We start from the raw sequence: 24,387 nt of genomic DNA, 5'->3' as shown, positions 1-24,387 counted from the left end.
TGGGAGTGGAAGGCCAGGCTCTCTCTGAGGAAGGGATGGGCTCATGACTTCCTGAAAAGCATGAATGTCTAGCTTCCTTCTTAGTCTTCTCTGAAACCACTGTTTGGGGTTGGGATGCCTTGTTGCTTCCTCAGCAGCATGGAAATCTAGGCTCCGCACTTGGCTTTTGCTGGTGAAAGTAGGAGTAGGGCTACTGAATTTCCTATGTTGTTTGGTGGAGTGAGATGGTTAGTATCTAAATGTTTCCTCTCTTGTTAGGCTGCCCCTTTCATAGTCCTTTGGCTAGAGGAAGCAAACTTTCGTTGGAACTTTTGTTGTCGGGGTCTATTGCTGTGTCTGGGTTGCCAGTGTCTTTAGCTCCAAGTCTGAGATATATAGGGCCAAAAGAAATATCAGAAACTCACCGCAGTATTGTTCCTTGAGTCCTGAGGGCACTAGTTAGTCGACCTCTTATTCCCACCTTTCAGATTCTTCTTATGGTTGTTTCATATATATTATACAGGGTCTTTAGCTGTACCTCATGGGAGAAATAGGTAAAAGTACATTTATTCCATCTTTTTGGAAGTGGGCATTTCTAGACTGCCCGATTTTTCATGATAAGCTCAAGACCCAGATTTTAATATAAATTCTCCTGTTTTGTCTTTTTTTATATTGGAAATTAATAGTTAAATAGCAGGCTAAATGCGAAATGTCTACAGTCCGACAGTCTGTGCACTCTGCTCGGTTTCCTAAGAAATTAGCTTTCACTGGCTAAGATTTGTCATTTTCTTACCTCATTTTATATAAATGTCTATCATTTATCTGGAGGTGACATTGCTGACAAACTGAACTATCAAGGGCATAGCTAAGAAAGAGGAATTTAGTGGCAAAAGATCACTAGGCAACCAAATTAGAAGTCAAAATGTCCAGACACTAAATTTCGTGTACTTTATAAATAGGTAATAAGCCTTTAGGCTCCCTCTTAGAGCGTGATTTTAAAAAAATATGTGTAAAATAAAATCACATACATACACATGTAGAAAGTCAGCGCACTTTCCAAAGCATGATGCAAGTTAGAGGAGATAGGATTTCATGAGTTAGGAACACTGCAAACATTAAAAAGAAAAAACTCACAGTGAGGCAGAAGAGAAGAAAATGATAAAATGTCATTAAAAACAGCCAAATCCCCTAAAAAACACTTGTGGCTCCTCATTATTGGTGCACACATTCTTACACATCCTCGGTAGGTGCTAAAGGTCTTCCTTTATCTGTGTGTTGTTCAGGTGTTGATATCTATCATTAGAAGTTTGAGTTTCAGGGACTCATGTGATCATCTCTACCCTCTGCCTTATGCAAATTTGCAACTACTTACCTAAGACAAAAAATTGTTTTTAATCATTCAGAGGAGAAAAAAAAAACCACTTCTTATAGAGTCCCTACCATGTTGTTAGGCAGCATATTGAGAGCTTTACCACAGTATCTACTTTAATTTTTATAAACACTCTATGCAATAAATACTATTATTTTCCACTTTCACTGTTTGAGAAATGGAGTTTGAAGGCCAGGAGTAATTTTACAAGGGCTCTGGCTTCTCAGTGGCCATGATGGGATTGGCATCCAACAAGACTCCAGTTGCCATGCTCTTAACCAGCCTGTAATATGGATTCTAAAATGTTGAGATCACACATTGGGAATTAAGGGAGAGGTTTTTGGACATCTAGAAACTGCATTAATGTTAAGACACTTGAATTCACTCTGCAGCAGCAAAAACTTCCACACTGACATTGACTGTGTCCTCTGGGGTCTTGACTGGTGACTCTCAAAGATGCTTCTCTGCTTCCTAAGTCAGGAACTGTAGGCTCCAAGAAACTGAGAATTAAACTTTTTATAAGTGACTGTGGCAACAGCACAACTGTGCTTGTTGTTTACAACAGGTATACCCTCTTTTTCATTGCCAATTGTCAAACAAAGGTGTTCACAATTACAGGCAGTTTGATACTCTGTATTAGGGAGAGTTCATGAGATCCAGAAGGACCTCTTGGTATGAAAGGACAAGGAAGGGATAACTTGGCTTCCACTGTCTTGGTGCAGATGCCATCCACATTGCTGTGCATCCAAGCTAGTCCTTTGGTATACATAGGCATCCCACTACAGCGTGGTAAATAACCAAAGAAGAGCAGAGGGGTTCCAAACTACAGATCTGCTCCCCAAGTGTTTCCTGACATATTGAGGAGGCAGTGAGCAACGGTAGCCTAGAGAAAAATCATTACACTGGCTCTGGGTTGTATTTGCCATTTTAATGAAAATTTGTATTTTCCTCTTCTGTCTAGGCCCTTCCCTATGGTCCAGGCTATTTTGCATGGCCAGTGAAATCACTAAGAACCTATCATTTGGAACTTAGTGGCATCTAAGTGTTTTGGTCTTGTTTGCTAGGTAGAAGGCTAGTGTTTTCTGAATGATGTTTGTGTACATTTCCAGGCCTCGGGTGTTAAGCAGCAGGCTGTGGGGCTCCCTGGTTGCCAGGTCATATGTTGGAAAGGCTTCTTTGCATCAGCTTACCTACGGTGTTCAGTGCTCTTCCCCGTTTTTCTTTGCCACAGTGGATATCCCAGCCATGAAAAGGACAGTATGGGTAGGCTTAGGTTGATGGTCATGGGGTTGTGCCAGTTAGACCTCTGTGAGCAAGGTGATGTCCTGTAGGTAGGTGACTAGGGGAAAGAAGAGACCAGGTGTGTCCAAGATACAGATTGGCGAAGAAGAGAAAATGGATGAGGAGTTTCCTGAAGGCTCATTAAAGAAATCAGAGGAAGATTGCATGTCAAGAATGCCTTATATTACTATTCTCCAGACGCAGCCAGGCAAATTTTATGTTAGTCGAATGTGACCTGGTACCACTACTAAAGCATCACCAGCATATATTTACGCCTCATACGCCTTTCTTTTATTTTTATTTATTTAATTTTGGTATTTGTTTTTCCCCAGTCCTTCGATAGTAAAAACAGAGTGTAATTAAAGTGGGATAAAATCAGATTTGCTTTGAACCACTTTGCAGTAAGATCTTGCATTAGAGTGACAGACTTATCATGCCATCTTCGCACATATAGAAAATCAAAAGATGAGTTATTTTGCTATTACTTTTTTCCCCAAACCTATTCAATTAAACAGCAAGAGAATTAATTTACTGTGTCGAGTTCTTCTATTAAGGCTGATTGTTTAAGTATACATTAAGCGTTTGCAGAAGAAATGATGCAGCGCTGACCAAATTTGCCTTCTTGTGTTTTTATCTGAGTCAGGGCGTGAGTCAGAACTGAAAGCAACATTTCTTAGGATCACAATCTGGGTTTTTCTCCTGTGATGTTTTTAGGTGGCCAAGTGACAAGTGCCCAAACTCAGGCCTGACTTTTCGGAAAGCATCGGCCTTCTGCCGGACCTGGATAATGGATGTCAAGGATCGGCGACACCGCTCTCTGACCAGGGGGCGGTGTGGCAAAGAGTGTCGCTACACGAGTTCTTCCCTAGACAGCGAAGACTGTCGCGTGCCCACGCAGAAGTCCTACAGCTCCAGCGAGACTCTGAAGGCCTATGACCACGATAGCAGGATGCACTATGGAAACCGAGTCACAGACCTCGTTCACCGGGAGTCAGATGAGTTCCCAAGACAAGGTATGTAGAGCTGACCGCACTGATGGTCCGAGCTGTCTTACATGCTTGCACTGTTGCACGTCGATGAGAGAGGTTGGTAGAAATGGGGAGCAAAGCAGGCCGGAATCAACTCCCCATTAAAGTTTAGTTTAAGAGAACAATCTTCTCATTAACCCATATCAAACTCCTGTGGGGATTATACAAGGGCCTCTTTTGTTCTAGACACTCAATTCTTTGACAATTTGGTAGTTGCTTTTGGAGACCTACCAGGGTAGGTTTTGACAGATGTGACAGACAGCAGACCCTTGACCCCATGAGGGTTATTCCTGAAACCATCACGGATTCTGATCTTGGGGAACATGGAATTATCTGTGATTTTTAAACTATTTTCCTTGAAACCAGCACACAAGCCTCCCAGAGTTCAAATTTCTCCTGCTTCTCACTTTGGGCTTCTTGGTTATATTCTCTTTGAACAAATGCTATAATGATAAAAACATATTTGAACCATACCCCTGATACAATAATGTTTAATTTCTCTCTTCCCCCCCCCAAAAAAAAAATGTGATGTAAATTCTGAGTTACACATTTTTTTGTTTGTTTTGGAGCACAGGTGAATTCCAATTTCAGTTCCACTGATATAATTCCCATGTACTTTCACACAAACTTAATTTTCATGTAGTATTTTGATTTCTTTGGGGAGGAGAATGTTTTCGCTCCAAGCACTAACGGTTGGCATTCTCTTCATAGTCACTGTCCGTGGAGAATTTTGTTATCACTTGTCATGAGTTGCTATAAATGTATGGACAGGTAGACTCAAGCACAAACAGTCCTGAGAAGCAGTGTGTCTGAGTTGACTCACAGGCTCCACATGTTGTGCTTTGTGTACCAGCCTTGCCGTGTATGTGATTTACATAAAGACTTAGCAAAATTACAAGTGTATGCACAAAAATACAGTGAATGCACCAGGAAGGGTCGCTCTGCCTGTGCCAAGGGTCAACGGCCTGCCTGTTGGGTTACGGCATCATGTGTTTATAACACCGATTCTGTAGTTTTTGTTCTATGTCCCTGTCAGTAAATGTTGCAACTAACTTAATTCCTCATGAGATACCTTAGCTTGCGTCTTAGTCCTTTCAGGCTGCTGTAACAAAATACCGTGAACCAGTGGCTTATAAACAACAGAAATTTATTTTGCACAGTTCTGGAAGCAGGGAAGTCCAAGGTCAAGGGACTGGCAGATTTGGGGTCTGGTGAGAGGTTTTTCCCTGGCCCACGGACAGCCATCTTTTCCTGTATCCTCATATTGCTGAAGAGGGCATGAGAGCTCTCTGGGGCCTCTTTTAAAAAAAGGGCACTGAACCCATTCATGAGGGCTCCACCCTTGTAACTTATTTACCTCCCCAAAGTCCCACCTCCAAATACCACTGTGGTTTTTGTTTCATGTAAAAAATTTTGGAGGGTCACAGACATTTACTCTATAGCAGCTTGGAATTCCATTCCTGGTGTCTTAGCTTCCTTAAGTTACTTTACTTATCTTTTATTAGAAAACACCACTTATATGTAATATATATGTATATATCCTATAATCCAGTGGTTGTTCTAAAAATAACATGTTCTCAAATTCTCCTTGTTTAGCCTAGGTTCAACTTTTATATTTAATAGAATATTCAACAAAATCAGTGGAGAAGCAGCTAAAATTGTTTTTCCACTGCCATTGTAGACCCTTGCAGAATACACTTTTTATTTAATCTTCACTCTTATTTTCTGAGTTGCCTTCATGTAAATGAAACACTTTGCAAACAGGGGGAGGGTTCCTTGAAAATTGTTCTGTATCAAATGTGTTTGATCTGTGAGTACCGTCAACAAGTGTTTTACTTTGTTAAATTCTCACCCGACCCCAAAGTGCATGTAGTGGGAATTGGAGAAAAAAAAATATATATATATATATATGAGGAATCACAGCTTAATTAAGGGAGGGCTTAAATATCCACTATGAAAAATGAGGACACCTACCTGTTATTTCCAAGAGCATCTCTAATACAAGACTCAAATATTTTGAAAGGTGATGCACGTCCAACACGGTTGAAAGCCTTTCATTTTCTGCTGTACTTTTGGTTTTATTTATGATACTACTGCATACGTTTTTGTTTCTCGTGATTCTGGGCTGAAATGTGGCCTCTCCTTCCTAACTCTCATTAAAGGTACATCCTGGCTTCTGGATCATTGTGCACCGAGCTGTAGATCCCAGATTATTGTTGAAATGTGGATTTGCCTATCACCTTTTCCCTTATTAATATTTACATAAAATGAAACCAAGTGCTTGGGATTTTATTTTCATATATACCTTTATTCTTCCTGTTTAATCTTGTTCCTCTCCATTGATAATAATGGAAGTCGCTTGGCCATATCAAACTGCTAGCTTTGCAATTAACAATTCACACATGCCTTGTGTTGTTATTGAGCCCATATTTGTTTGTGTAATGTGTTTGCATGAATTAAAAACTGTGCAGGCCAAAAGTAGAAATGAAAAGGCATTGGAAGTATTTGCATATGCAAGTGCAATTCCTTCTGAAGACATCTATGAATTTATGCATGAAAATGTAGTCAGTCTGAGTGGATCTACTTTGATGGGTTCTAAAATTGAACTCTGCAGGAAGTAAATAAGCACATATTTAAGGAGAGGAGGAACAGGAGATGCAATCTGGCAAGCAGCACTTTTTTTTTTTTTTTTTTCCCCGGTATGCGGGCCTCTCACTGTTGTGGCCTCTCCCGTTGCGGAGCACAGGCTCCGGACCGCAGGCTCAGCGGCCACGGCTCACGGGCCCAGCTGCTCCGCGGCATGTGGGATCTTCCCAGACTGGGGCACGAACCCGTGTCCCCTGCATCGGCAGGCGGACTCTCAACCACTGCGCCACCAGGGAAGCCCAGCAAGCAGCACTTTTAAAGTGAAACCTAGCCACTCCAGAGAGGGTTAAAACAAATTTTACACTCAGTAATAACAATACTTTTTAAAAACTGTCATGCATTTCCCATTTTATTTTCTTATTCATGAAATCAAAGAGGAGGATCACCTCGGCACTTATTAGTCTAGAGGTACATTAGCAAGGATCAGAGCAGGATCATCTCCTACGGTATTCTTATTTAAAACCCAAGACACTGATCGTAAAACAAACGTGCTTCTCACATACAAGCAAGTTTGGCACACACAGTTGGATGACTCTCCAGATGCTCAGAGGGGAAAGGACTTGCCAGCTAGCAGAAGTGATTTGGGGCCAGGGTCAGACCTTGTCCTGTTTCCCCAACTGGCTGGCAGCAAGTATCAAATGTGAGAACCTGCCAGGTCCCAGCAGGAGAGATGAGCCACATGTTCCCCTGAGAAGCTTATGGAAACGCCTGTCAAAGTAAAACTTCTTTGCTTGCTTTCAACACAGAATCCTCCTCTGCCTCCTTCTGTTGTGGTCTCTTCTCCTACGAAGAGACAATGCAAATTACCTGTCTGGCCTCTCTACGCTGGATCCTCCTGGTGTGAAGGGAGAAAATTATTGACCTTAGGTCTATGGCCGCTGGAGTCATTAGTAATTAGTAAATGACTAATCCTGCACTAAATAGCATCCTAGTGGTCTGAAAGTTAATGCGCCTGACAAAAGTGACCAGTGGTCTGATCCCTGGGCGGACCTAGTCCCAGCCTAATCTCTGAAATAGATGCCACTTTGAATAATGTAGGTCAGCCAAGTTCCCAGGCAGGTTGTATCAGCTTGTTCTTTTGGACCCTGAAGTTGGGTTTGGAACAGTGTGATATACAAGACATCCTCCCGTGGCTTAGGAGTCTAAAGTTAGGTTTGAACTCTGCTTTTGCATATTTATGTACCTGTGACTCTGGTCTAATTCTGTGCTTCACCAGGATTACTATCCAGCCTTCAGATGTATTAAACAACAACAATTATAATAACAAAAGAATAATGGCTAACAATTATGGAGACTTTCTTCATGTCAGGTGCCGGTCGAAGCATTTTACTTGTAGTAATTCAGTTAATGTTCAGAGCAATGTTGTACGGTAGGTACTATTATTAATCCCTTTTTTTATGGATTAGGAAACCTAGGCATGGGGAGATTAAACACGTCATCCAAGGTCACAAACATAGGAGGAACTGGAGACAGGTTTCACATCCAGGGAGCTGGATTCAAGAGCCGTGTTTTAAACCATTATGTTTGAGCACTTCTCAAATAAATAAGGAAACCAATGAGAACAAGCCATTCAGCTTCAGTCAAAGGCCATGAAATTCAGTGGAGAAACCTTTTAGGTATCAACACGTATAAGCCTTTTTCAGTATAGGAAGTATAATCCCTAATGTTGATGGGACACAGAATGAGCAGCACCAGCCTCAGTGCTGATCTATATTCCTGTCCTCGCCCACTCCCCTCCATGTGCACAAGCATCCAAACTCCCCGGAAGCCTGCCTTCCTACAGCTTCTCTACCGCCCACCCTGTAGGAGGAAGCTCCCAGTGTCAGTATGTGTGCCAGGCTGTGAGCACTGATCCTCTTCCCTCCCCTAGGCCATTGCTTTTTGCACCACCTCTCATCCCGGAGCACTAACCAAGAAAGGGGTCACTCTCTAAGTGCTATTGCCTAGGTAAGCAGAACGGACTGGTTTCTGGGCTATAGCCAAGGCTCGGTGGGCCAGAGAGTTCCGCCAGGCTTCTCATCCCTCTAACAGCCCTTCTTTCCAGTTAGTAGTGCAAGTCCCTTGAGAGGGGGCCAAGATTGAATTCTGTGTCTGTACCTCAGGCTGTCTGTTTGGGTCAAGGTTGAAGAAAGAACTAGAGGAAGACTGGGTTTTTGAAAGGATGCTTGCATCTCTTCTCTCCATCAGATCTAGCACAGAAACAACTTTCACTAACCCCTTGATACCCTTTAAAAATACATCAACACACACACGTACACATTTGAGGCTAGGTTTGATTTTGGCATTTCATAAACTAATTTTCACTCTTGTGATCTTTAGAATAATTTGGGCAATACGTTTCTGCTCTGTGTAATTTGGCGTAATTAGCGTAAATTAAACATGTGCTAATGAGCTGAAAACTCATGAACTACCAGTAAACTCAAGTGTTACCTGTATCGATTCAATTAATGTATAATTGTTGAAGTACATTGGAAACCTGTGAGCATTTCTGTTTATACCATTGTGTTAAAATACTTATTTTTCCACTGTACCCAAAGCAACAGTTAGGTTCTATTTTGAAAACCCCAGCCTTTCAATTTATCTGCCACAATAAACCATTATGTTTTAGGGAAGTTCAGGAGTTTGGTTGGTCAGTATTTGGAAGGCTGACCAGTACCTTGAGAAGATTGCTTTCCATTTATTCTTCCACCCCTAGGCAAGACTTCTTTTCATACCTCAACTGAGAATAGTGTTTTACTTCTTAGTCTTTGGTTGTGTTGTTGCTTTAAAAAAAAAAAACCTTTAGAAAAAGAAGGGCTCTACAACATTTCAATGTAAGATGATCTGTTATCTTCTTGCTGGCTAACTTGAATGCTTGTTGCTTCATCTGAAAGGCATATGGGAGAGCAGTTAACAGTGCAGACCCAGAGTTAAACTGTGTCTGTGTCCCAGTATTGCTGTGTTTGATCAGTATGACCTTGATCACATTCTAGAGCACAGACTAGACTAAGTCTTATTTTCTGTTCTTGTAAATGTTTCCATCAATAGGATTATTGGGATCCTTTCTTACGATTATGCATGTATGCTATGGATGTTTTCTTTCTTTTAATAAAGTGCTGAATACATGCTAGCAGTTATGATTACTACTGTTTTAATACTATTGTCAGCAAGAGTGGTGATCATCTTCCCTCCAACCCTTACAATATTGTGTGTGACAGAAATCTCCCTTCTTCCCACGCCCACACCTTCGATTTGTTTCCTGTGACTTGCAAAACTTCTGACATCTTCAAAGCCAGAATTTCTCTTCCAGTTGTTGATAGCGTGTGTTTGACTCCCTACGCACCGTACCTTTTGCTCCCAAAGATGAACATAACTCACAGGTTATTTCCCTATTTTTAGAAAGGAATGAAAAATACCATGTAGCAACTGTCAGCTGATGCCAACACACTGTAAGAGTTGCTAGTCCGACAATTTTACAAGTAAAAAGAAGAAAAAGATTGGAAAAATGCTCTAAGGTAGTGTCACTGGATACAATTTTTTTTTAAGATGTTTGTTTTATAGCATATAAATGGCATGTAAATCTTAGGAATGGGTTTAAATTACGAGAAGATTTTATGCATATAAACTCTGGATGAAAATTATTTCATTCTCATCACTCTACATGTAATAATTTAGAGTCCTTTTCACTTAGAGAGTTGAACTTATCTGGATTTTCATTGTTGTATTCACTGCCCTTCTAGGATTACAGTCTTCATGTTTCCCAGTTGCTATTCTTTCGGTAATTATGTACTGTTAATTTTGCATTCAATTTTGGATCTAACTTTCTTTGAATTGTCTTCCTTTTTCTGTTCTTTTTCCGTGGTAATTCTCCATTTCACCTGAGACCTTCCCTCTTTCTTCTCCATGGCACTTCCTTTAGAACAGTCTTGTTTGTACAATCTGAATGCTCACTGCTTCTGTTTCTCGAGACTCTTTGAGTTACAAGTAGGATAATATCTCAACTGAAATTAGCTTATGAAAAAATCTGTTGCTTTGTCTTATGTCATTGGAGAATCTAGCAATACATCTGGCCTCACACTGAAGGCTTTTTTCTCATTCTCTTTACTTGGCTTTACTTTGGAGAGAGATCTGTTGGAAGTTGTCTGTTGATAACCCCACTCTCGTATCTCTTCCCTGAGTAGCATCATTGGAAACAGTCTTCTGCAATCATCAGCAAAACATTCCTAAGGAATATTCAGATGGGCCTGGCATGGGACACACGCTCATTCCTCTGTCACTCTGACTTCAGTTGGCCATGTCTTGGGCTTAGGCTATACCTAGAGGTAGCTTATAGTGAGTACTTTCTAAGCCTCATGGAATAAATGCCATATAGGATATAAAAATAAATGTTCTGATATCAGACATAGGTAAAGAATATTGACCGGCCTGATAATACATGCCTCCAATACTAGTGGCACTCAAGTCTGAAACAAGTGCAGTCTTTCCAAGCTCCCATGTCTGCGTTCCCAACTGCCCTTGGAATATGTTTCATAGAAAATCCAGTAGAGAACTTAATTTTCTTTTCCTCAAAATCTGTTTTCATTTTTTCCCCGTTTTGGGGAATGGTATCATAACTCCTGCCTTTAAGGTAGAATCTTCTAAGACTGTCTTTTTTTTCCTGGCTTCTTTATATCGATGTTCACTACGTCATGACCATTATCTTTCTTAATTTATTTTATTTCCAAGTTTCTCATCCCATGGGAAGCTTCCAACATTTCAATATTGTCCCACTGCTTGACCATTTAAATTGCCTTTTTCCATCAGTCTTTCCCCTGGCATGCTTTTTTGTATCATGGATAGTCTTTGAGTTTCTAAAGCACTGCCTTATTTTTTTTATTAATTTATTTTTGAATTTTTAAATTTTATTCTATTTATTTTTTTTATACAGCAGGTTCTTATTAGTCATCCGTTTTATACACATCAGTGTATACATGTCAATCCCAATTGCCCAATTCATCCCACCACCACCACTCCCGCGGCTTTCCCCCCTTGGTGTCCATACATTTGTTCTCTACATCTGAAGCACTGCCTTATTTAATAAGGGGTGCCCGCGAGGCAATCGTGTTAAGTTATGGGACACAGCAGTGAATAAGGCAAACATGGTCACGAACCTCACAAAACTCAGCAATCCTAAAGAGGAAAGAAATAATAGACATAGAACTAGATATGGTCTGATAAACAGCGCAAAAGGGAAAATACTGGATGGCTTTGGAGAGGTATCTAACCCAGAATTGTGCATCAGGGGTCCTTTCATACCCTTGAAGGATGAGGAAGAGGTGGGTGATCAAAGAGGCAAGAAAGAGCATTCAGGCAAAAGATAGAACATATGCAAAGATCTGGATAGGACAAAGATGAGTTGTTCCAAGGATCTAAAAGAAGTTCAGGTTAGCTGAATGTGGTGTGGGGACAGATGAGATGGAGTGGGAGAGAGAAACTGGCTCCTGGAGGCATTTCAGAGAAACGATGCTTGCTTCAGTTGATGGAGTATGTTACAGGGAGACAAGATGGTCAGTGAAGTGGGGTAGGAGACTGTGTTTTATTTAGGCAAGGGAGCCTAGTAGCCTGAACTGGGATAGTAGAGATGACTTGAGAGGTGTTGTTGGGGAGCAAAGACTGTTGACTTTTTAGGACTCTGTAAAAGTGGAGGCAGGCATAATGTTCTGGATCTCTTGGGCATTGACCGTTCTCTTCTCCTGCAGAGAGAATACTGCCTTCCTGATGCCAAGATTACTGAAAGAGCCAGAGAAGGTCACTGCTTGTAAATAATCTCTTAAACGGAAATGCCTAAGATAGTTAGTTCAAGTTCCCCTGGAATGGCAACACAAGCCAGAGTATAGAAACGTGGTATTATAAGAATTTGGATGTTTTTCTCGCTCTTATTAGCCTGCCTATGCAAAGAGTAGTACCAGCAACGGAGTACCTCTTATGGATCCAGGGCAAGGAAAATATAGGAAAAGGATTATGTTTCATCTGCTGCCCTGTGTGACCACAGTACATTGCTCGTTTTCTCTTATTGGCTAAATAAATCAGGAACTCATACCAGATGTGTGTGTGTGTGCCTGAGTGGGTGTTTCATTCCTGCCAGTTGGTAACTTGACTAGCAAAGCAGAGGATGCTGAGAATATGAAATCAATACTTTTCTGGCAATTGAGGGGGCAAGCAAGGTGAGGGAGGGAAGAGGAGTCCAGGACATTGCCGAAGTTTCTGGTTATGGCAACTGACTAAATGTTCCTGCTCATCACGGGGGCTTCAAACAGAGGAGGGGCTGGTTCGTGGGTTAAGATAGGATGTGTAACTGTGGACCTTTCGAGTTTGAAGTGCCCTTAGGCCGTGCACGTGTAGATGTCTAATAGGCAGTTAAATGTACAGCTCTGAAATTCTGCTGAGATGCTTGAGCTGGATAGAGATTTAGGAGTTGACAGCTAATAATTTTATGGGACTTGGTGTGATCAGCCAGGAAAGAATATACAAGGAGCATAGATAAAGGGGTTCATGTGAGAACACAGGCAATCAATGGACAGGAAGAGGCCGAAGATCCTGCAGAGAGAGTAGAAAAAAACTTTCCTTTCGATGCTCTACTTAGTCTAAATTTGACTTAGCATTCATTCCAGGTAAAAATAAATAAAACAGCACCTGTCTTATTTCCCACTCCACTACCAAGAGTTGGCTTCCTTTTCATCCCCTAAATCAGAGGTCACGACGTCAAGGCGCGCAGGCCATGCTTGGCCCCTAGGTGGCCTACAGGTTGCGTTAGACGTTTAGAATGGCATGCGCATAGCCAATCCATTCACGTTCCCGTTTGCTACAGGGGCCCACCCCATCACTGCTTTTTATCTTAGCACCCGTCCTCCTCTTCAGTCACTTATGTTGCATGCCAGGGCCCTCTAGGCTGTTGCCATTGAGAAAGAGCATGAACTTTCCCGTGTCCACACTCCTTCCTTGTAGAGTATCTACCTGCCTATTCCAGATCTGTTAGTCCCACAAGGCTTAACCTCCGGATCACCTCTGTGGAGAGAGCTCAGCCCTCGGAATCCTGCTGGCCCTTCCTGACTGTTACTGTTGTCATTAGCTCTTTATGAGTGACTCAGCCTCCCCAGCATGTGTATGCTGGGACTCCTGTGAATAGGAGATAAACAAAGTGCTTTGCAGCTTTCTGTTCTGACTGGTGGAGGCTGCAACAAGAGAATTTATTTTTATCAGTGGCTTGTTTCCTGTTCTAATGAGAAGAATTTAAAGCTCCATGACTCAGAAAAGGAATCCACTTAGAAATCTGGGTTGTGTTTCTGTCCAGCAGGACAGTATCAAATCTCACATTGTGAAATGCCAACCTGCAAGAGTTTTCTGCAACATACTTGGACGCACATATATTGAGTTTCACTACCATTTGCTTTTTCAGAGTATTGGTGATCCAGTGATGCTATTGGCTTTTCTAGGCTGGTGCTACATACTGCAGTCCTGTCTCTGCAGGGACCTACTATGTCATACGTGTAGGCAGCCTTTGGTGCAATGCGATTGGTGACAGGATATAATTCCGACCGGAAGCTTTAGAAAAACGGCACTGTGAGAGGTCGAGTAATTAATTGCCTGCGTCTGTCTCAGGATGCCTTACAGTCTGGGTCCAGGAGGGGTGCTGCCCCACCCGTTGATGAATCGTCATGCTGATAGTATCAAAGGAGACATTACATTTTCAGTGTCATAGTTCTAGGACCCGTTGATGAATCGTCATGCTGATAGTATCAAAGGAGACATTACATTTTCAGTGTCATAGTTCTAGGTTTTAAATTTAATTTTCAGCCCTGGCAATTCCAGAAGCATCCCTAGGGACATATGAAGAGGAGGGGGCTGGTGTCTATCCAACATGAATTCACGTTCATTTCTTGAGCACCTTAATCGGCACACGTATCTCACAAGACCTCTTTTTCTGCTGCAGCCAAACTCCATCATAACACCAAGTTACTCAGTATTCCTCCTGCTTTCCTTTCCACTCAACCTCAAGTCAGATCTACTTTAGTAATAAATCTCTGCTGGGAGCCATCAGAACAAATACTGAGTGTGTGCAAAGATATTAAAATAAGTGCAACACAGACTTATTTAATAATGTCCAATAGCCTTTTATAATATTTGGAATATTTTACCAAAGTTACTATGAGAATTATCTTTAACACATTTTCTCCAGGATAGAAAGATCTTTCTGGGAATGGAAAAAAAAAAAACACACACACACACACACAGAAAAGTCAGATGGGCTCTGTTATATTCTCGGCTGAACCTGTTATTCTTCTCCCTTTTCCAGATCTTTTTCTTTGGCCAGAACCACCAAATGTGAGGCTTCCCTTTGTTCACCCTGATTTCTGAATAGTAGGCATCGGGCAGTTGCTGTCCCAGTGGGATGCATTTTATTTTAAAAATAGTTTGAACTGCCTCCTTTTCAATTCCCCCTCTTCCATGGCCACCTTGACTGTATAATAGGTGCCTCTCTGTCTCTCCTTGTACAGTTCAGGTCCACTCCACATATGGGGAATTAAAGCGCTCAATTTATTTGCAGCACTGTGAACCAAAATGTTGAATTTATTTAGAGAGTCATTCCAGTGGATTAAATTTGTTTCTATGGATCTATTTGCTGTAGCTGGAACATTGACAGAAGAGAGGAATATTACTTTAATGTCCTCAAAAAAAAAAAAAGATCCAGTCAACTGCAGGATAAATATCCATAGCCCCCCAAAAGCCCTCTCAAAATGACTGCAAATTCAGGTGACCCCATCAACTTTAAAAAGGTCCCCGTCCACCTGGGAACCTCGGGTTCAAATGTTCCTTAGTTCACAGTGGCAATTCAGTTAAAGCTCACACTCTTGACCCCCATTTATATTGGTTGCAAAAGCCCAGCCAGGAGATGACCCAGTTAACACTTTGTGCTTCACAAACCGAGAGCTTGAACAGCAGGGAGGCTACAGCAAAGTGCTGAGTTGTCCTAGCTGAGCAGTGAGGGGACAGCAAGTGGGGCCACCCCCTCACTTCATTTCTGTTTCTGGACCAGTGGCAACTCATCAGACTCTTCTGGGGAGTTTTGAAAAGTCCCCATGCCCAAGCCGATTCAATCAGACCCTCTGGTGGGGGAGTGGAGGAGGGGTGCAGAGTTGGATATAGGCTTGAGTATTTTTAAAACTGTACTTTTATATAAATGAAACATCTCAAAGGATTGAGTGCAACAGGACACAGACTACAGATTGTAACAATTTCTTTGGTAACTAATAGCATTTCAAGCTTACAGGGCTTTATGCTTAGCATAGTGACTTGGAATCTCACTTTTCATGCAGAAGCCCCTAATTCCAGTTTTAATAGCACCTCATAATTCTTAGGGGGTTTTGGTTAATAAATGCCATGTAGCCAGGAGTGCATTACCTCATGTTTCCGAACCAAACCAATAATGAGCAACCATTTGACTCTGTGTCAGTTATCATAGGTCCCTGGTTGCCAGGGTCCACCTATTTGTTATGAGTCAGAAGAAGCAAAGGGACTGATTCTTCTAGAACCCCTGCTTCTTGTTGTACATTTTGTTAAACATTAAAAGCGAGGTTTAATTTGAGCGCCTGGCTTGGAATGTAGCACGTAATAAATTAATTGTGTCAATTGATCCAACATCTTCAATGTCAAAGCAGTCACGACAAATTGAAACCTACCCTCAGAAGAAAGACAGCCAGGTTACATGTATGGTGAAAGGTGAAGCCAGTGAGGAAGGATAATGTTAATATTGGGTTCCTACCTACTTTTCAATGTGAATATTTATTGAGCCTGAGAATAGTTCAAGTGAGGTTGAAAGTCTGACACTCACAGGGAAGGTAACATATCAAGAAACCAAGCAGACTGGGTTTTCACCCATGTGTCACGGTGGAGACTGTCCTGATTTGGACTGTGCCTCTCAGCTCTGGTAATTTGGTGCCTTTGGGAATTCAGCTCTAGTGTTGTTAGATCTTCTGACTTTTCAAGAAAAGTGAGAAATCTGGATTTTATTTTCATAAAATTCTCAGATTTTATTTATTTATTTTTTTTGTGGTTCACATTGCTTCTTTGTTTTACTTTTATTGGAGTATAGTTGACTTACAGCTTTGTTAGTTTCAGGTATACAGCAAAGTGATTCAGTTATACATGTATTCATCCTTTTTCAGATCCTTTTCCCATATAGGTTATTACAAAATATTGAGTAGAGTTCCCTGTGCTATACAGTAGGTCCTTTTTGATCATCTGTTTTATATATAGTAGTGTGTATATATATGTTAATCCCAAATGTTGCTGGAATGGCCACTCCTGGGGCAGTTTAAATAGGCTCTGCACACATGCTGGCCTCATCTCCTGCCCCGGAATTTTCTGATGATAAAGTACTGAATGCCGTCAAGGACGGGGACAGTGGAGTGTAAGAATGTCTACCGTTGGCAGCTGTGGGGCTCCCTTGACCAATAAGTTCAGAAGCCAGTGGATAGGAAGCTAAGGATAAGTGCCCCTCCCCTTCATCCTGAGAAGCACAGCCTAAGGTTCCAGCTCCACCATCACTAAACACCCACAGCAATGACCAACTCTATGACAGATTCTTATATTGGTGCTCCCTCCTGTCCTGTTTTTCATCCTGTCCTTCACTCTTGTTCCTTTGAATCACTTCCCAAATAATATACTCGTTCACAAGAATTTTTCTCAGCATCTGCTTTCAGGGCAAAGTTGGTTAAGGCCTTTGGCAGCTACATCGTTTTAAGCATCGTCATGTAGGCCAAAAGAAGACTATCTATAGAAAAGATGTAGCTCCTGGAGCTGCCAGCGTAGGACTTCTTAGCTGGGAAACGGCTGATTTAAAAAGAAGGCGTTGAGCTTGTGATAAAGATGTGGCTTGGTACTTACTAAATTTTAGAAGGTTTGTGATTTGGTTTTTTGGATTTTGTTTGCATAAGAAATGTACTTTTCTTTCCTGTTTCTTTGGTTGGTTGGTTTTTCAAAAACTTTTAATAAAGTTTTAATTTTAGAATAGTTTTACATAAAAGTTGTAAAAATACAGAGTTGCCTGGTTGGTTGTTTTTTGTTCTTGTTGTTTGTAGTGCATGTGAGATTTCTAACTGCATGCCTAACAAACCTGATATTGCTCTTTCCCCTTAGAAGCTATTATATCAGATCTCAGAAAGTGCAGAATAGCAGGCCTACCCTGCAAGTTCCTTGAGGACGAAGACAGCGCCTCATTCAACTTTCCGTCCCCTTTAATACCAGCCAGAGTGCCATGCACGGGGACATTTAATAAATATTTGTTGAACAGGGGATTCCCATCACACATTAGAATCTGGAGGGATCACATCCGGTCCCTAAGCACTGCCTGCAGCCCCCACATCCCCTTTTCACCTCCCCACAGGGCAGCTTTCCCCCTGTGTCGTTTCGGTTTGGCCGCGGCAGATTGGGAAAGAACATCGGAAGGCTCAGGTTTTTTTCACTCGGGGCTGGCTTTGCGAGACCACCCCCCCACCCCCTCCCCCACCACATTCTCAGGCATGATCAAGTGATCTTGGTGCCACACCAAGCCAGAGCTGCCTCTTGGCCACCTCTGGTACCCGGAGAGCTTTCTAGGACGTGCCTGTGCCGTGCATGTCACGATGTGTTTTTATCCAAACCGTGAGTGAAAGCCAATAAGTTTTGCTTCTTTTCTACATCCTCTAAGCACACATCCTGCTTATTTACTGGGTGGCTAACAAAAACAGCAATGATAACACAAGCTATAATTTCAGCCTCGGTTCTCAGAAAACCTTTACAAGGTCCTTTTATTAACCCTTTTCAGGAAACACAAGCGACTTGATCACAAAGCCATAAAACATAGAAAATTAATATCTGTGTGAACAACTTAACTTTTGTTCAACCTTGGTTTACATCTCAGGAGAATGATTAGTCGAAGAATGTTAAATTATGCAGTAGCTTAAGCTACTTGCTTTCAGTCTTTAACAGAATTAGAAGAATTCAGCATTCTATGTACGGGATTCAGCACATTTTATAAAGGGACTGGGTCAGGAATGAAATGAACAGAAGCCACCTTCTTTCATAGAGTTTTGTCGTGTCCTGTTTTTTTAATTATAATACTTTCTGGTTAAGTACTTATGAAGTACCAGGAATCCTTTCATGCACCATACATGTATCCATTCAATATCTCCCCAATTTTAGAAGTGAAGAAACAGGTACAGAGATCATAGATGATTAAAGCTAAGTGGACAGTGGGAGTTCACTGGAGGATTTTCAGCTGCAGAGCAGTATGATATCATTTACCTTGTAGAGAAGTCCCTGGCTTCTCTGTGGGAAACAGATCCTAAGGTAGTTAGAGAGGCAGCAGGGAGAATAGGTAAAAGCCATCCAGGGTTGCTCAAGGGAGAGAACATCCAGAGTCCTACATGGGGTTCAGGTGTGTCTGATGGAAGTTTGGAGTCTCTGAGTTCAATTCATACATGAAGGTAGTAAACTGACCCCTTGTACTAGATTTGCTGAGTTTCGGATATGAGCAATGGACATTTCATAGAGCACGATGAAAGCACATTTCAATTAGATCTTGGCCCTTATCCATAAGTCTTACTTTCTGGATGAGAACGGTGGGTCCAACCCTTTTGTTCCTTATCTCAAACCAGGTGCCCTCTGCTAGCCTCTACTCCCCTGCCCTCTATACACAATGAGTACTGAGTTCCTACTCCTCAGTCACCCTTAGTGGAGAGTGATTCCTTGGCTTTTCGGAGCTGATTTAATTCTGGTATATCATAGTTGTTTTTTTTTTTTTCCTTAAGAGAGAAGAATCTTTTTTTTTCCTTTTTCTTTTTAAAGACCAGACAATCCTCTGTCATCTAAAAACATACCCATCCCTGGTTGTATGGCCTATCACAGCTTCTTGTTCACAGGTAACTTTCATAGAGAGATGCAGAAATACCAGCTAAGCCAAGTGTTGAGGAAACAAAGCAAAGAAGTGGCTAAGAGCTCAGCTTGAAAATTTGCCATTTGCATGACTGACTTAGCCCCCAGGCCAAGCAATTATTCTGAAAACTCTGTCTTTTTGGAATTTTCTGGCACCATCATCCATTTCCCCAATTCTCTATCACCATAGTACTCTCCTTTTTGTCTAAGACAAAGACAAAAGAGTTGTAACAATAATGTTAGTAGCTTAAATGTACTGAACAATTACTGTCTCATCATAACCTATGAGCTTTGTACATGAAAATCATCACTACTCTTAAGGACTTACCGAGGTTTAGAGGGTTTAGTTACCCTACTAAGGACAGGCCCCTTGTATGTAAGGAATGGAAGAGAACTAAACTTAAGCCATCTGATTTGAGTGGCTGCTGTTTGTAGGGGCTAGAAGATGTTTGTTGATTGACTGTGTAACAAGCATACTTCCCTCTACACTTGCTGGAGGGAAGAAATCAAATCCAAATGTTGAGATGGTCTGAACAGCCAGGCTGCTGAGAAGCAGAGTATCATTACAGCTATTAAGACAATGCAGAGGGTTATTTTGGTGTTCAGATCTGTGCAGCCAGATGGAAATCATAGTTCAGGCTTAGTGTTGTCAGACAGCAGAGGCTTTGGGCCAAGGGGAAGGCATGGGTGAGTGATTTTTGACTGTTTATCTCTAATGTGTGTGGCCAGTGTCACTCCCATCTCTGATGGCTGTGATTTATTCTATTATACTGTCAGGATTAAAACACCTTAGCAGGAGAGAAATAAAGGGAGGGATACAAATGCTGTGTCATTGATGTGACAGATGCTATTTCTCTGGAAAGCATGGACGATGAGGGCATGGAAGCTCTCAAAAGTGCCACGGCCGGAGAATACCAGAACCAGACAGACCCTTAGGGACCATCTGTTTCAAACCACTCATTTGACAGATAAGAAAACTGAGACTCTGGGGCTTCTGTGGTGGCCAAGATCACATAAGCCTCTAAGTTTAGAGCTGGACCCCTAGTTCCCACCTCCTAGTTCAGTGTTCATCCCGCTCTGTCGTCAGCTGGTCAAGTTCATGGTTCCTTTCCCTAGATTCATTGAGTAGAGTTTTACATTATACTTATGAGTTTTACATTCTACGTGAAGTAAAGACTCTGTCTGTATTTTAACAAGGTTAAAGAAAAGTAGGAAGCATGAGCTGGAAATTATTCCCTTTGCTCTGCAGTATCCATGCAAGTATTATCATTTTAACCCCAGAGCGGTGGTCCTTAGCTCTCCTCCTTGCTATCTTTTTTGGCTAGCGCCTTTCCATTCCCTGAACCAAAGGAAACCCTTTGCACCTCCTCATTCCTGTTAAGTGGTGAGCTGAGCCATTCTTTGCCTGCTGTAGCCGCCAGCTCCTTGCTGTGTTCTCACCCATCCTTACCTCACGGTCTTCATCTCCCGTCTCTCTCCCGCTGTTTCCTGTGTGAATAGAGAAGCTGGATCAGAGCAAGTCAGAGTTCCAGCCTGCCAAGAAACCCCAGTGCCTGTCTCTCCACCTCCTGCCTCCCTCCTCACTTGTTACTCTCTGCACAGATTTTCCAGCAACTCAGATATTCTGAACTCCTTGAAATCAGTAAAAGGTCCCAGAATTTGAAGCAGAAAGACGCGGCTCCATGCCTCAGGCAGACCTCGGGGAGCCACGTGATGCTGGACGAGTCTTAGGTCTCTCTGGGGCGAAGTGTGTTCCTCTGTACAATTGGTGTCTTAGTCCCTACTCCAAAGTGTTATTTGGGGGGTAGTCTTCATTAATGGAGAAATACTTTGTGAACAGTGTTCGCTACCACCAGATTGTTACCGTGAGTGAAAATCCTAGTGGCAAATGACTTTGGAAATGCTACAGTTCTATTTGCAAATCCCCATAAGCTCGAACGCATTCACCTGTTGACACAGACCTCCTGTGGGAAAATCTGTCCCAGCCCAGAAGGCTGAGCCCAGGAACCCCCAAAAGCTGTTGGATCTTTCGGGTGTCAGAGAGTGCTGTGTTTTCCTCTAGCCTCACTGCCCACCAGCGCCATTCTGTGTCCACCCATAAACAGGGCCAACTTGCCAACTCTGAATTCTGCTTATCACTTAGTGGAGAGGTAGCATTTCTTGTGGCCCAAATCTCACCAAGCCTCCCATGTAAAAATACCATCAGGCTCTGCCTGTACTCTTCTCTACGAGATAATGCTGCCGCGGCATGGGTTAAGACCGCAGCGTTTAGCGATTTCCATTTCTCTAGGCACGGACGTGGACACCTACATGCAAAAGTAGCCCTTGAAAGACAAACCAAGGGAACCGATTGCAGGGACGAGGGTGGCGGCAGGGAGGTGGGCATTCCTGATCAGTCAGAGCTCAAACTCATCTAAAGCGAACCAGCCACATAGTAAATGGGACATTTAGAGTTGCCTAGAGTTCTAAACTATCTAATTTTGTAGGAGCTAAAATCTTTATCTGTAAGGGGGTGCTTTGAAATTAAAAAAATCACTTTTCTAAGAGAATGTTTCTGTTGCCCCTAATAATTTTCCTACTTTGTGTCCCTATGCTGAGGCAGGTAAGCTTGCCGTGGATGTAGTACCTACCGCAAAGAAAAATGGGAGGAACAAAGACCGCTGTTGTCCCTTCTCTCTGATCCCAGTGGGTTGGTACCAGCATAAAAGGAATCTTTTCCAAAGCTCGAACTAGGGATGGATCCCTCAGAAAAATGAATGTCTGTAAACAGCTTGAAAACCTCATCCACTGTTTGCTTTATTTTCACCCCCATTCAAACCTTAGGGCTGTGAAAAGGATTCGAAACTTCAAATCCAGGCTAGTTACTTTAAACCGTAGGAGGTCACTCAGTCAACAAACACTTACCTATGGCTGGCTGGCTTTGTCACTAGTTTTGTTTGGGAGCTGGGGATACAGACATGAAAAAAGGTATAGTCCAAGCTCTCAGGAAATTCACAAGTCCATGCCAGAGAGGTAAAAGGGCTCTATAATGCTAATATCAGACAGAAACTACCCCGGCCCACAGAAGCACAGAGTATTGCCACAGCAGAAGGGAAGGCTTCTTCGAGATGGTTGAGATTTTGCAGTGCGAGTCAAGGTTGAGTTTGCTGAAGGTTTCCTGAGATCCATTTAGGTTTGCTGTAGTATGAACTAGATTACTAAAATAGACAGAGAAAATAGCATCCCGATATTTAAATATATATGATTACCCTTTCTTTATAAGTACTTAGCTGGAAGTGTCTTAGGATGAATACTAAAGCGCCTATCTGTGAATGTACACCATATTGGAAACAGATTTACTGTCCCAAAGTGTAATGCTTACTCAGCCATCTGATGAGATTTGAGCACTGAACAGTTTGAGAGGGATGCATAGAGCTGTTTTATTACAAGATGCTGTTATGAGTTATAGCAGCTTTCCTTATGCTATACGGCTGTCGCCAAACAAGTTACATGAATATAAGCAGTTTTATTTGCAATTTTTTGCTTACATTTTCTTAGCGTATTCCGATTATGGCTTCTCACAGCCCGACTCATGCTCCTGTGGCAGTTCCAGTATATTGCTTTATTCAGAGCCAAAAGGAGCCTTTAAAAATATTTGTAGAAAGTTCTTCTCTGAGTATGCAGTGTTTGTGTTTAATGGATGCTATCACCTGGCACTTGTTTAAAAAAAAAAAAAAAAAAAAAAGACTTTTCACTCTTGAAAATATGTGTTTATTTCAGAGCAAACTTAATAAACACATTAATTAGCCTCTCATTTGATGCAGTTTTGGCGACCTCTGAGTAGGAGGTTTTGTGTTTTAGAAGAGAAAAATAAATAGCATTTTGAGTTTCATTTGATCAGGACTGAATCCAAAACAACTAAAATAAGAAAGAATTAATTTCACATGAGAGATGTACACCAGGCTTGGTTGTTACATACACATTATAGGCTGGAAAATTAGTGATGTTGATTCCCCTTGAATGTGTGAAAGTAAATCAGAGAAATTGATGATGTTAATAAAAATGATAATAACAGTAAATTTGTCTATACTAAATGCAAATAATTGTTAAGCTGGCACCCGAATGAACCTTAGACAGCTAGGGACTTAGTTTCAATCCCATTTATTTTTATTTTATTAGGTATCTTTTTAATCAGATTGTTATTAATAATTACAATCAATATGTAGCATACAATGCTCAGAATTCAGCGTCTTCCTTCATTTTGCTGTTTATTTTTGGAAAACAGTGTGTTCATTAGTGCTTGGCTTGGCCCAGTGTTTGAGAGATCCCGGACATTTGCACGGGACTGCGTGCATAACCAAGCTGCAATGACAAGGTGGGGAGGGCACAGGCTGCTGCATGGAGTTTTGCATAATTTAGGGGATCAGTCTTTAAGAATCTTTCAAATTACTAGCACTGGATTTTTGTTTTTCCTGTATGAAGGAAATTCACATCCATTGTAGAGAATTTGTAAATAAATATATAAAGAAGAAAATTATAACAACCTATTATTTTACCTCCCAACAGTGATTACTATTATCATTTTGGAATCTTTATTTTCTAGCCTTTTAGCTGTTTATGTATTTGTGTAATGTGTTTTCAAACTTGGAATTATATGTACTATGTAGTACCCTATTCTTTTTATTTATCATGTCATGAATGTTTTCCTTTTCTTAAAATATTCTTCTGAAATAAGTTTTCCTTCACAGCTAGCTGTGTGGCATTGTCATATGGATATAACCACACTATGCTTTTCATTTGATCTTTTTCTTCCAGTGGAATTTTAGCGTTCGTGCATTTTTTATTACAGTGCTTCAGTGAACATCGTTCTACATAAAAATCTGTGCATGTCACTAATTTCCCCTGAAAAACCTGTATTTTAAATTATGCTAATGTAGAAGGAAAAAAGAACAAGTAGGCCTGACTTTAATGTAGGTTTAAACATTTAGGTACTTTTTAAAACAAAATTAAAATTCAACTTACAAATCATATCCCAATGTCATATTTTATAATGTATCATTTTGTTGTAATGATACTTTGCTAAACCAATTTTAATTTGTATGAGTATAGGGATCCTGTGTCATATTTCTCTAGAGCCCAGTTAAGGAGGGGGTCTGTGAGGTCAAATGACTACCC

The 24,387-nt window shown here is 41.4% G+C and overlaps 1 protein-coding gene across 1 annotated transcript in view; it reads left to right on the top strand.

The window, feature by feature from the left end:
- The first annotated feature begins 3,416 nt into the window (after nt 1–3,416).
- Nucleotides 3,417–24,387, top strand: part of TENM2 (teneurin transmembrane protein 2) — a 979,370-nt gene continuing 958,399 nt past the window's right edge. Inside the window, exon 1 of the mRNA XM_024753416.1 lies at nt 3,417–3,642. Coding sequence (XP_024609184.1) covers nt 3,417–3,642 — 226 coding nt within the window. The remainder of the gene's footprint in view (nt 3,643–24,387) is intronic.

Source organism: Neophocaena asiaeorientalis, unplaced genomic scaffold, assembly GCF_003031525.2.
Source record: "Neophocaena asiaeorientalis asiaeorientalis breed wild unplaced genomic scaffold, Neophocaena_asiaeorientalis_V1.1 scaffold268, whole genome shotgun sequence".
Classification (NCBI taxonomy): Eukaryota; Metazoa; Chordata; class Mammalia; order Artiodactyla; family Phocoenidae; genus Neophocaena; species Neophocaena asiaeorientalis.
Note: the sequence above shows the minus strand (reverse complement) of the source record. Positions and strands in the feature narration are given on the sequence as shown.